Raw genomic sequence first — 14059 nt, 5'->3', positions numbered from 1 at the left:
CAAACTGTCAAAATTATTTTTTCTAAGCGTCAAATAAATGATTCTCGTTCTTTATCTTTTATTTATTTCTGTCTTTTTCACTCATCAATAATCATTGGGTACGTTTAGTAGAAGTGAGCGATCAGTTAATTTATTGAGCGCTCGGTAAAATAAACGACAGTAGCGGCACCCCATATATAAGAATCCATTTTTTCCTTTAAAATATCTCAGGTGCCAGTACTATTTTTCCACTCAGTATGGCTCCCGTTGACGGGACGCCGAAGAGAAAAGAAATTTATTATACAGAATGTCCTAAGAAAAAGAAGCAGACGAAGTTCTAGCGAAAGTTTGGACTAATTTTTGACATTCATTTTAAATATAAACATTCTTTTGTTTTTAAATTGAAAATTTTGCTTCATTCGACAATTGAAACTGTCAAAATAACTTTTTCAAAGCGTCAAATAAATTATGCTCGTTCTTTATCTTGTATTTACTTCTGTCTTTTTCACTCATCAATAATCATTAGCCTTAATGCTTAGCAGAGGTGGGCAATCAGTTAATTTATTGAGCGCTCAGTAAAATAAATGCTAGTAACAGTACCCCATTTAAAAGAATCTATTTTTTATCAGGTGCCAATACTATTTTTCCATTCAGTATGGCTCCCATCGACGGTAGCCGAAGACAAAAGAAATTTATTACACAGAATGTCCTAAAAGAAGAGAGTAGAAGAAGTTCTACGGAAAGTTTAGACGAAAATCCTTTGGCTATTTATTTAATATAGTCTAATAAAATTAAATGAATATCATGGTAATAAAGAAAAAAGTAATGCATCTTTCAAGTTTTTCACAGTTGTTTATTAGGTTGTAAGTACTTTGTAAAAGAAAATGGACCTCTCATGGGCGTACCTTACCAATTTTTTGGTGGGCAGTTGGGGATTCTTCAATTGAGTCCCGATTATCGATATTACTGTATATCCTATTTTAAGGATTTGCCGCTCCGGACGGTTGCCGGGCTCACCCCCCCCCCTGGATTGAGCCATGATATTAGGAGCATTGTATCCAGGAGTTTAATTTTACAGGAGGAGAGGTTCTTGCAATTTAAAAGCTAAATTAATAATGATACATATTAATTAATATATATTTTCACGATTTATTAATAAAATTAAAAATTACAGTTACACAAATACAATGTTAAAACGTGTGTAGTCAAAATCGAGATTGCTTATAACGACGAATTAGCAAGATCTTAACTGAATTTAAATTAATAAATACAACATCGGATAAAATATCATATCGGTTATAATGACCAAACATCCTTAGAATTACTGTCTATAATGATCACAGTCATATCTGTCACACAAATCTATATAAAATGCATTAGGAATATACATTTTCTTATTGATGTACGAGTTAGCTCCCAAAACTGCTACATGCAACGCGACCATTATTGAATTCAAACCACTTTCCAATACTTTATTTATTTATTAATAATTAATTTTTATTTCAAAAAAATATTATTATCGATTAATTAAAGTTATTTATTAATTTAATGAAAATATATGAGGCAGCAGCATTCTATTTAGATAAAAATGTACAAATCGTTTATAGCGATTATCGGATATAACGACCAAAAATTGTATGACATTATAACCGATTTTGAATGTATTTCACATTATAAATTTCACATTTTTCCAAGTGTATTTTCATTCATTTATTTATTTTCACTGAAAATGTATAAGAAATCAAATTAAGAAAAAAATAAAATTTTAATAAAAACGAACCCGGGTAGAAATATTTTCAACCGGATAGTCTAATTTAATCTTGCAGTGTTCTGAAAAACAATTCTAGAAGAATGAGTACAAGTCTGAAAAATTCTAAGCAGTTTGAAGATTGCATTTTTACAAGTTTTTGGATTCTCCTAGAAGATTTTTTTCTGAATTAATCAGAGATTTTATGAAAATTTAGTTAAAGTAAGAGTAAGACTTTTTCAGAATTAATCAGTAAAATTCAGAAAAGTCTTCTAAGAAAGCCCAAAAACTTCTAAAAATGCAGTCTTCAAACTGCTTAGTAAGTTTTACAAAAATCTTTTTATACTTTTTAAGAATTTTTTGGACTTATTCATCTAGAATTGTTTTATAGAACACTGCAACTAAACTATACTTAGAAATCCCCCAGGAAACCTTACAAGAAATTGCACAAATTTTACATTTTTTATACCCTCTGGTTTTTACGGTCAATAAACCGTATATATTCTGCTAATTTTACCAGGTCCTTGTGTACCGGGAGGTTGGGAGGTCAAACCTCCAAAACCAATTGAGAAACTCTCCACATAAATTTAAACTAACAAATTCGTCCTGTAAATTTAATCATTTATGAAACGCTGTTCCATTGACAAGTTAGCTGTTCAAGCTGGAGAAAGATTCAGAAAAATTTACAGCGAAATCTGGGATGAATACCTCATAGAATTGCGGAAGCCAAGGTTTGCGTCAAAACAGACTCAACACTCGAATATACAGACTGATTTATTTGAATATTATTTCCGGATCACAATCTACAATACCGTACATCGATTTGTTTCTGACATATTTACAGGATCGATTTTTGAACCATCGGAATATTTTATCAAATGTTTGTCCTTTTCCCAACAAAATTACAAATTTTGATTAAGATTTTTGCGCTCAACTTTTTGAATCAGACTCTTTAATTTTGCACGATGATTTCCGTGAAATCTGGGTCGACGAAGTTACATTTTGACGAAAACGCATTACCGGACAGGACGTCAAAAATTCACTCGACACACTCGATATTTTCAATGAAGATGCGCAAATGCTTCGCGTTGTGGCAGTTTTATCTGTGACAAAAGCGACGAATAAAATCTTCTTTTCAACTTTACGTCGTCTCAAAAATAACTTAGATCGACAATGTCTGAAGATCGGCAAAACGGTTTAACCTCGCTCAAAATACATCGTGATGTAGAGATCGATGCGCACACAATTTTAGAAAATTTTATTCTGTAGCTAGTAAAATATTGACTAAATATCACATTTTGATATAATCCGAAAAAATAATTTCTTGTTTTTATCGACTTTATGATCTAACAAAATGAACAAATATTTGACCCCCCCCTCCCTTGGATGATTTCTACACACGAGCCTGGATTTTACTATAACAGGACTGGGAACTAGCTGCCCCTATTGCCTCCTTCTGGATTCGCCCTTGTAATATATAATTAGTTGACAGCTAAAAGGAACAAAAATAATTAGGCAATTTAAATTAAAAACCGACAATAACCTCTTTCTTGACTTTAATATCGCTATGATTTCGTTTCATATGTTTATTGTAATACGATAGGCATGTAAAATGTCGATTGCACATCTCACACGAGTATGGTTTTTCTCCGGTGTGTAAACGTTGATGAAACTGAAACAAAATAGAGAATTTGCATCAAATTTAAAAGTTTTCATTTGGAAATCGTTTTAAGGTAGTATGAGCGCCAAGGCAATTTTAGATTTACGGATTGAAATTATTTGTACCTTATTTTTAACTTTGATGATGAATTTTGTTATAACTTCATGAATGTAGACGAAAAATAAGAATACAATTTTTCAATATCTGCCTTGGTTTTCGAAATAACGAAAGGTAAATAATTATACAAAATTTTCAATTTTCGAAATTTTGAAAATTATTCAAATATCGAAAAATTTTATTCTTACTTTGCCAAGTTATAACAGATTTCATCAACAAAATTGAAAACATATATATTTTTTTTAATTTGTGTCTCCACTACTGTGCTAATACATCTTTAATTAGTTGGGGACAATTTTTGTTTGTTTTTTGTTTTCAATAATTTATTAAGGTTATAACTTTAATTTAAACTTTAAAGAAACTTCTGTTGAACAAATTTAAAAAAAATAGTAATTAACTATGACCCTCGACCACAGTAATATAATATTACAAATCATTTAACTTCTGATAAAACCATGGGTCTCTAAATGAAAACGTTTTAGTTACATTATTAAACACTAGACAGCGACACATGTGCCAAATCCAAATACGGTATTAGTAGAAAATTTAAAATAAATAAACAAGTTTTAATTTTGTATAAATTATATTTTCATTAAATTAATAAATAATTTTAATTAATTGATAATAAATATTTGTTGAAATAAAAATTAAATAAATAAATAAATTATTGGCCAGTGGTTTGGATTCGATACTGGTGGCGTTGCATGCAGCAGTTTTGGGAACTAACTCGTACATCAAAGAGAACATTTTTCTAATGCATTTTATAGAGTTAACAGACTTGTGTGACAAGATGAAAATAATCAATTTCTCATTGGAGTGTTTAGAAAAAAAATTATACTTACTACACAATTTTTCTTAAAACGAAATCGTTTATCACAAATTTCACATTTAAATCGATATATATTTGTATGCGTTATCGAATGTTCAATTAATGCTGGTTTTCGTTTAAATTTCTTTCCACAAACATGACATTGGAACGGTTTCACTCCTGTATGCACGAATTGATGTTGATGTAAAAGTGTTTTTGTTTTGAAACTGTAAATTATATGACAAATAATAATTACTAAAATTCACTGGCCAAAAAAGGAAATTCCATAAGTTTTCTGGGATTTATTCTTGGCATGAAAACATTAGCAAAAGTTCGTACGAAAATGGATTCGAAAACGATTCTTTTCGGTGGCTTAAATTTCGCGCAGAACAATGTGATATTATGGGAATGGCAGGAACAGATGAAAGGGCCGTTTGAGACGACCACTCTCGTGCTAACGAGCCCGTTTCCTCATCCAATTTAACGCCTGAATGATGGTCCGGTACGCAGATCAGCCTGACTGTGCTATTCAGTGCCAAGCGGTTCAGTTCCTCGAAGCATTGACCTTCGATTAGAATCTTCACGTTCAAGGACCCAAAGTGTGACCTGATGAAAAAGCTGAGAATATGCTGATGTGTCCCACTGTAACTTTTCGTGTTACAAATCTGGGCATCTTTCAGCATTCAAAAGAATATCTATAAAATTAAATCATACCGTGAAGAGCATTTGTCGCATCCAAAGGGTCTTTCGTCACTATGTGATGTCATATGATGTTCCAAGCATCTTTTATAGAAAAAACTTTTACCACATTGTTCACAGGTGTGATCTCGAATACCTAGAATACAAATTAATACAAAATTTCATGAGAAAATCGTATGAAAATTTTTGTTCTCGAACAATTTGATTTCTTACCAGAATGTATTTTTTTATGATTATTTAAATTAGATATCGATGCAAACGATTTATTGCACACATCACATTCATGTGTTTTAAATGTGTCCGGGGAGATGTCTCCAACTAAATGAATTCGTTTTTCATGCTTTGCTAGATAACCTCGATCCAAAAATCCTTTCCCACAAACACTACAAAAGTATTTTGTACGATTTTGTGTATGCCGCTGTTTATGATCCTTTAATTTTCGATTTGATGAGAAGAATCGATCACACGGTTCACATCTGTAAAAATTTCATTCAAACTTAATACTGAATTTAATATCACCCCTGTAATACACCGGGTGGACCATTTTAATCAATTGTGGCTGATAAAATTAATGTTTTATGGGGAATATCATGTTTTGACATCAGATTGGATCTACCCTGATGAAAAAAATATTTAAAGAAAGAATAAGTCTTAGAAAACTCTGAAAAGATCTTAGAAACTCTGAAAGAGTCTTATGAACTCTGAATTTCTCAACGTTTTTGGATTAGCCTGAATAACTCTGAATTAGACTAGTCCAAAAACGTTATTAAATTCAGAGTTATTCCTACGACTTTTTCAGATTCTTAGACTTATTAAGACTTATTTTTTCATCAAATATTTTTTCCGGCAGAGTAGTTCTCCGAATTGCTTTAATAGTCAATTGAGATCTTAAGGGGTTATATTCTATAAAAATTTCAAGTTGATCCGAGAAATATTTACGAAGATAAACGGATCAAAAAAAATAAATAAATAAATAAAATAATAATAATAATAATCCAAATTAAGATGAGCATTTCTGTGGGCTGTATTATGCATTTTGTTAAAATATATCCCCTTAAGGACCCACAATAAAAATATTTAGCTAGATTATAAAATTATTAATTAGCTAATTATATATTTAATATTTTAAGAATATATATTAAGGATATATTTTAACAAAATGAATAATAATAATAATTAACTGAGTGTAAACGTCTTATGAAACTATAAATGCGTTTTTCTCGAAACAACGTTTTCAAAGTCGATGAGCAAGATTTCTCCAAAACGGCTCAACCGATCGGTTTCGAATTTTTACACAATCTTCTTAGATATTTTCCCCAAGTATTAATAGAAGAAATAAGATTTCTGAAAATTATTTATTTTACACCACTTTAAAAACGGAAGTTATTCCTTCGATTAATACTTGTGCTCATCTATCAGCTAAAGAAATATTCTGGATTTTTTCATTTTAGATAATCCAAACCAGAGATATGATGCTCATCGCCGGACTTCCAGTAGATTGCCTACAGGAGCAGTATCATATCAAATTTTTGAAATCGGACTTCGGGATCTTAAAATTAAAGAAATGTCCTATATATATATTCATGCAAAATAAAAACTTCACAAAAAATACGTGTTTTTGAACTCGCAACTGGATATAACCTCTTAAAAGGTAAGAGATAGAAGAACACTTTAAATTATAAAGTTGATCCTCATAATAAAATTAACATTTTTTATTTAAAACATTTTTTCGAAAATCGCTGATTTTCGGAGGAAGTGTCATCAAGATCATCAAGATGAAGGTCAGAAATGACTTTGAAACTAGAATTTTAGGTTAAACTTTTAACTTAAGCATTTTTCTGTAGTTTTGACGGTTCTTGAAAAAAATATTAGTTTTTTTTATGAGAATCATCTTTCTAATTTAAAGTGTTATCGTATCCCTTACTTTTTAGGATCTAAATTGACTATTAAAGCAACCAAGAGAACTAGATCCAATTTGATGTCGTAACATGATGTCCCCTCATCAGTTATTTATTGATTGCTTAACTACAAAATGAGCTATTAGCCATTATAGATTGATCCACCCTGTATGTTCCAAATCGAATACATGTGTTTTCGTACCTAAATCGAAATTTATTTTTATGACTATTAAGATGATTCAAATATGAAATATGATTATTATAAATTCTATTACACTCGTAGCACATAAATTCGACGGATTTCTGATGAACACTTTCAAAATGATCCGTATACTCATTTGATGTATAAAACATTTCGTTACATTCGTGACATTTTAATTTTCGTTGAGGTGGTGTAATTACTGAAAAATTAAATAAATATTTTCGAAGTTATTGAAATGCTTGTAATGTGTTATATGAATAAATTTAGCTACTGACGATGTTTGCTGTTGTATGTTTTTTTATATTTTTAAATAGAATTTCTTAATATACAATTTTATTTCGAGTATCGTGGTATTTATTTCAATAACTATGTCGCAACTCGAAGTTAACAAAAAATCATTATTAAATTTTTTCTTAGTTTTAGCCTAATTTTAGTGAGTTATTTTAGGAATATTTTCATAGGTGTTATCCAGCACCTCGTTCTCAACCGTAACCTTATCACGCGTGCTAAAAGCTGGTTTTTTTTTGTACCAATAGACTGCCAAAGATGTACCGTTTTCTCAAGTTTGAACTGATTTCAGAATTAATGGACAGATATTCCAAAGAAATACAGACGGTGTGATATCGTCCAGTATCATCAGGAACCTGATTTTAGAATGATTGTCAATCTACTCACATGAAGAATTAAGCAATGTGAGTGGAGAGGGGGTTTGTCAGGCCGCCATCAAAAAAAAACTTTAACTATAATTCAAAAAGTTTTTTCTAATTGTTGACTGGTTTAAAAAAACAAAAAATTGACTGAATTAATTATTGAAATATCATGTACAGACAGTGTTGATTACGCATTCGTTTATTTGCTTACGTCATAAGTAAAGAAAGATAGCCACTCTTAGATAGCCACAGACACATTACCGATATTCTCATATAATACATACTATATAATTTGCGCTCTCACGGATAAACAGAGATGTTTAGGAAAAAATGTTTCAAACGAAAGTTGTTTATTTTTTTATAAGAAACATTTTTTACATTTAAACTTTTGCATCTATAACGGTTTACAAGATGGGTCCTACGAAACCAAGACCCAATTGACTTACTTGCTCATTTACGAACTCGACCTCGCTTTTTATGTCCTGAGCACACTATAAAAATTCAGCTTGATATCTTTTTTCATTTTTGAGTTATCGTGTTGACACAGACGAACAGACAATCGTAAATGGACTAATTAGGTGAATTTATGAACACTTATACCAAACTTTTGTTCGTAGCATTAATATTTTTTAACGTTACAAACTTGGGACTAAACTTAATATACCTTGATATATATTACATATATACAGGGTACCTTGATATATATTACATATATACAGAGTATAAAAATAGGCGACTAGAATAAAAGTTGTTCCCTGTTTTATAAAGAATAACTTTTAATTTAAACATTTTCTCTACTTTATTTACGAAAATGAGTTGAATTTTCGAGGTACTCGTAAAATGAAACCAAAAATAAAATAATTTTAAATAATATAATTTATTATTTAAATGACATTTCAAACAACATTTACACCATTAGAGAGCGTCTGCTGTAGCAGCCACTACATTTCATTCATTTTGAATTTAGACGCTGGTATTTAAGAGGCCCACTATCCATGTGAGTTTCGCCCCCCCCTCCACCTTCTGTTTTAGAGTGAATACGCGTGTAACTTACCTTTCGGTTTCTCTTTTTCTTCTTCCCTTTTGATTTGTTGTCGTTCACTAACCGTATTTTTACGATTCCTACACACTGTACATAACTTTAAGTAATATACAATCAGATCACGTGATATATCTTTATATTTGGAGCGTAAAACACTTTCAATGCGACATCGACCGCCATGATTATTTTGTACATGTGCGTTACGTATCAAATCGAATAGTTCACTTTTTGGTACATAATATTTGATTGGATCCGATGGTTGTTCGCGACGAATAGCTAATCGTTTACGATTATTATCGTGTACGATGATTTCATAGCGTGCCAAACGTCGTTGATCACCCAATAATTTTTTTTCTTTTGCTTCGCTCTCTTCAACTTCACGTATTAAACGTGCGTACATTTCATCCGATAATAAATGATTGGAAACTTTAACGGACATTTCATGTACTTTTTGATTAAATGCGGTTCTCATTTCTTCAATATCTAGAAAAATTGGGAAACAAACAATAATTTTTAATTGTTATAAAACGAAAAATACACATTATACTCCAGTAAACGAGGAATAAAACTCCAAATTCTTTCCTATAACTCCGATTGTCCTGAAAATTTGGTAATAAGTAGATAAGACCCCAAGAACCAAAAGTTTTATGATGTCAAATTTAAGATTTTAACGGGAATTGGAAGAGGGACGAATTCTAAGCAAAAAGTGTCATTTAAGCATATTTCGAAAAGTCAATAATTTCCGAATTATTGGCGATTGAAATTCGGAGTATTTAACGTTAAATAACTGAAAATTTGACCCTTTTTGAAAAAAAGTATATCATACTTTAAATAGTATTTAAAATTAAAAACCGTCAAATATTTAATTTATTTGACGGTAAATACTTCGAATTTTAATCGCCAATAGCTCGGAAAGTATTGACTTTTCGAAATATGCTAGTATTTCGAAAAGTATATATAGAAAGTATTGACACTTTTTGCTTAGAATTTATCCCTCTTTCGATTCCCATTGATATTTTCAACATATATTTTACCTTCTCTTAGAAGTGGAAGTTACTACACTCCTGGACAAAAGTACTACCCGACCCCATATAACTTTTGATCTAGAGGATGAACTTTGTTTGATCCCAAACTTCAAAATCGGTCAAAATTTAGATATTTCGTCTTTTTTTTCTCCCTTGTTTACTGGATATATATAAGTTTTGTGCATAAAAAAATGGTCAATTTGTTTGAAAAATCTTTGAGATAACTAGCTCGACCCGTGTGGAATTCCACAGTACGGTATTCCACGGCATGGTACATTTTTAGATCATGAGTCTATCTTTCGTCATTAGCCAAAACGATAAGCTTTAATAAAGGAATAAGGAAGATTTCGCGAAGTGACAAAAAAAACAGGCTAGAGAAATAATATAGGCTAGACGATAAGCTGGAAAAAGGTTGGAAGTTAATGAAACTTAGGGATGTTGTTCAGAGATGGTTAATTAATATTTTCTCAAGTTTTGGACCTCGAGAAACTTATGAGAAAAGGGAAGGGGAAAGAAATTTTCGACCTTCCTCCGGTTTTCATCAATAACATTTTTCCCTTACGTCCTACGGCGAAAGCATTCCTATACTTTTTTGTAGAACGTTAAATTTCCAACAATTTTGAAAATTCAATAAGATTTGTATGTCAATTCGTTACCAAGATATATGGCTCTTTGATTCAAAATTCGCTAAAAATACTAAATTTCCAACAATTTTGATTATTCAATCAGATTTGTATGTCAATTCGTTACCGAGATATGGCCCTTTGATTCTAAATTCGCTAAAGATACTAAAATAAATACAGAATTCCTTATTTCTTCCGAATTATGATGAAATGTTGTTGTGATTATGATTCCTAATTACAATCACTGACTTTGAACTATCTACTCTATCTATTAATTAACCACCCATACCTGAACAACATCCAAAGTTTCATTAATGTCGAACTTTTTTCTATCTGAAACTGTCTGCCGGATGTACTATAATCTCTGCGATTTTAAATAAGAGTTATTCTACTTTCAACTTGTAATTTACGAAATACTTCTAATTTTCTTTAAAAATATCATACACTTATGTAATGTGTATTGTATAAATAAATTAATATCATGGATATAGGAATATTTTAAAAGGGATGGAGTATAATCGAGTGGGATGAGTCTCACTCAGGGGAAAGAGGCAGGGTATCATTGTGCCTACTTTCTATTGGTTGTTAACTAGGCGCATGCTGAAAGTATGCTCAAAGCGTTCTTTAAGTGTTTTTGATTCGTTTGTAAGCATGGAATATTCTTTAGGTAATTAGTCGGTCAAAGGAATATTAAAGGTACATTCCTTCATCCAAGGGTAATTAGTTAAAAATATTATATTTGTAATTAATTTCTAAATTGTATTTTTTTAAAAATACATATTTTTCCTTTGGGTAAAAGATTTAACTTTAAATAGAAAGATTTTTTGCTCGGACCAATCTACAACACGCAGAATTCGCTACCCATTTAAATTTTCCCGCAATTTAGAGTACGAACAGCCGCTGCCAATCAAAAGCAGGCATATTGCTTGAGGCAATCTAAAACCATGGATATAGAAAATTAAAATCTTAAACACACGAAATATTATCGTTTTATTTGAATTTCCTGCAAATGAGAGCTGCAACCAATCAAAAGTAGGCACATTACTTCCCACCTGAGTGATACACCCCCCTTGTCTAAAGTAGGACTTTATACTACATCCCTGCTATAATTACCAGATCTGTGATTAATATTTTGAAATATAAGTGATTTTGATTTATTTAATGGATGTTTTATAATCAATCGATTGTAGTTGAATCGATTGTTTAATGTTGTGAAATATCGTAATCTTTAAAGTCGAAGTGTTTTGAAACTTACCTTCCTCTGATTCTTTTAGATTAAAATTATTTTTATTTCCTGTTTTCTGACGAAGTCCATTCTAAAAACAATAAATTACGCTTTTTGAATAAAATTTATATTTTAATCAAGCTAAAAATTGAATAAGTAATCACTCAAAATGTCATCGATTTAACTATACAAAGGATAAAAGTTCCGGTAACGAAAAAAAAAGCCAATCTTTTTCAATCATACACACCTTTTTAAACTGTTTCGATTCCCTTTTAACTTTAGGCTCCGGTTCGTAATCATCACCTGAACCATTATCTCCGTCATTATCATCCCAATCTTCAAAAAAAAAAAAAAAGAAAATCAAAAATTTATTAAAAATTTCATTTAAAAAAAGTCTCACAAATTTTAGCTTACCGGAAAATTTATCAGATGAATTTGTATTATGTAAATCAAATTTAAAATCATCAAAATCATTATTGATATCTTCAAGTTTCGCTTCAACAAAATTTGGATTTGATTTAAATACAAGCTGTGCTTTTTGTACTTGTATTGAGAATGCATAAAATGAATGAACTCTTGATGCACACAATATACATGCTTGTTTTGGTGCAATATTATCATTATCATCGAATTTTATTTGAAAACATTGTTCAATTTTCATTTGTAAACCGTTTGGATTTTCTTCTATATCGATTAAATCAATTGGTGGTGTATCTGTTGCACATAAACGACAAAAAGAATCATATGCCATTTTACATTAATTTTTATTTGTTATATTCAATTGTTTAGTTTAAATTATTTGTTTTTATTTTAAAACAATTGTTTGTTTCTTATAAAAATATTTTGTTTTAATTGTCAAAATTAATATACACAACTTATATTTGCAAATAGGTTTGAACGCACTCAAAAATGAGTGTGTTCACCAGGGCTGCCAGTTGTACTAACCACTTTAATAGGGTATTCTAAATTGACTTTATAATCAAGGCTGCCAGATTATATAGTCGGATACAAAAAGTGTATATGGTTATTTTATGTATCCAGTTTGTATAGCAGATTGCCTCGTATAATTGGATACAAAAAAATTCAAACGTGAAGTATATTTTGTGAGAGTAAAAATACCGATTATTTGAGATAACGAACATTTCTTAATCGTAGATGGCGTGATGCGTTTGTCGCTCTTTCGAAAACTATACTAATGGAAATTGGCATTATCTGAGTAACATTCGTTAGCATTACAAGTAAACGTAAAAGTGACTTTTTAACGCAGCGCCACTTGCTACTGGAACTGTTTTTTCTACAATTTTGTCGCTTTGTATAATGAGATTTGATTCTGTATAATTTCAGTGACCGAGCGGTATAAAATAAGTTGACTCTACTGGCAGCCCTGTTTATAATTTTATATAGACTAACCAACGCCTATCTTTCCGGACAGTGAGAAACCTACCAACATCTGAGGTAATTGCTTAGGTCAGCTAGGGATATTTATTTTTTTTAAATGCATTTATCAGAATAATATTGGGATATTACAAAAATATACATTGAAATGAATATAGGGACATTTATCAAAAAAACATACATTGAATGTCAAATTTTCATACCACAAAATGTTTTACAAAAAGCATTGTGATTTCACTGAATTTTTTCGCTTTTTGACTTAAAAAAATACTTATCACGTATCACTTTACATTTTTTCTTACGAATCTACAAAGGTTGGACCTAAGCAATTACCTCAGATGTTAGCACGTTTAAAATCGTTTGGCACTCTGCTTATTCAGCATTATGATCCCATGATCGATTGATCATGCTCTGTAAGAAATAAATTGGGTAAAATATAATATTTCAGGATACTACAATATACAGAATGTTTGATTTACATCTAGGCATATAAATATCACGAGTATGACTGAGTACATTAGTTAAGCAATGCATCTTAGTAAGAGGTATTATATGAAATTGCAAAAGTGACTTGTATCGTGGCTTAGTTCATCTATTCAACTAAGAAATTCCCACTCTCCAAGCGTCTTACAACTTTCTCAACGCATATCGAACCTTCAACACATGTATATAATACCTCTCACTTAGATGCATTGCTTAACGCATGTATTCTGCCAAACTCGTGACATTTATATGCCTAGTTGTAATTCGAACATTCTGTATAGCCACATAAATAGTGATTTGGAGAACGAAACGGAGACTTAAACGAAGCCAAAAGTAATTTTCAAAAAGGTGAGAACTGCAAAAATTAAAGTATTCATGATTTATTTAAAAACATTACAAATTACAATACATAGGATTTACAAAACTATTGTAAAAAGTGTCCCAAAAAAGATTAGACTATTATTGATTATTGACAACCCAAATAATGGGTTTTAACAATCTTAGAT

The 14059-nt window shown here is 30.5% G+C and overlaps 1 protein-coding gene across 1 annotated transcript; it reads right to left on the bottom strand.

Moving 5' to 3' along the window:
* Nucleotides 1–2133: 2133 nt before the first annotated feature.
* On the bottom strand, nucleotides 2134–12426 carry LOC123293079 (zinc finger protein 732-like). The gene is made up of 9 exons (XM_044873794.1): nucleotides 12090–12426; nucleotides 11923–12011; nucleotides 11706–11766; nucleotides 8815–9285; nucleotides 7111–7309; nucleotides 5224–5486; nucleotides 5026–5146; nucleotides 4346–4538; nucleotides 2134–3398 (listed from the first exon to the last, which is right to left on the bottom strand). The coding sequence occupies exons 1-9, from the start codon at nucleotides 12424–12426 to the stop codon at nucleotides 3252–3254; spliced, it is 1881 nt and encodes a 626-aa protein (XP_044729729.1). The 3' UTR covers nucleotides 2134–3251.
* Nucleotides 12427–14059: the final 1633 nt, after the last annotated feature.

This window comes from Chrysoperla carnea, chromosome 2, assembly GCF_905475395.1.
Source record: "Chrysoperla carnea chromosome 2, inChrCarn1.1, whole genome shotgun sequence".
Taxonomy (NCBI): domain Eukaryota; kingdom Metazoa; phylum Arthropoda; class Insecta; order Neuroptera; family Chrysopidae; genus Chrysoperla; species Chrysoperla carnea.
This window is presented reverse-complemented; position numbering and strand designations above follow the sequence as displayed.

Bases quoted from the DNA above. Each gene is read 5' to 3' on its own strand.
- LOC123293079 (XM_044873794.1), bottom strand. From the start codon at position 12,426: ATGGCATATGATTCTTTTTGTCGTTTATGTGCAACAGATACACCACCA. The intron at 4,539-5,025 runs GTATGATTTAAT...TATAATTTACAG, and splicing joins TGCGACAAATGCTCTTCACG to TTTCAAAACAAAAACACTTT. The intron at 3,399-4,345 runs GTAAGTATAATT...ATTTTGTTTCAG, and splicing joins GTTTTAAGAAAAATTGTGTA to TTTCATCAACGTTTACACAC.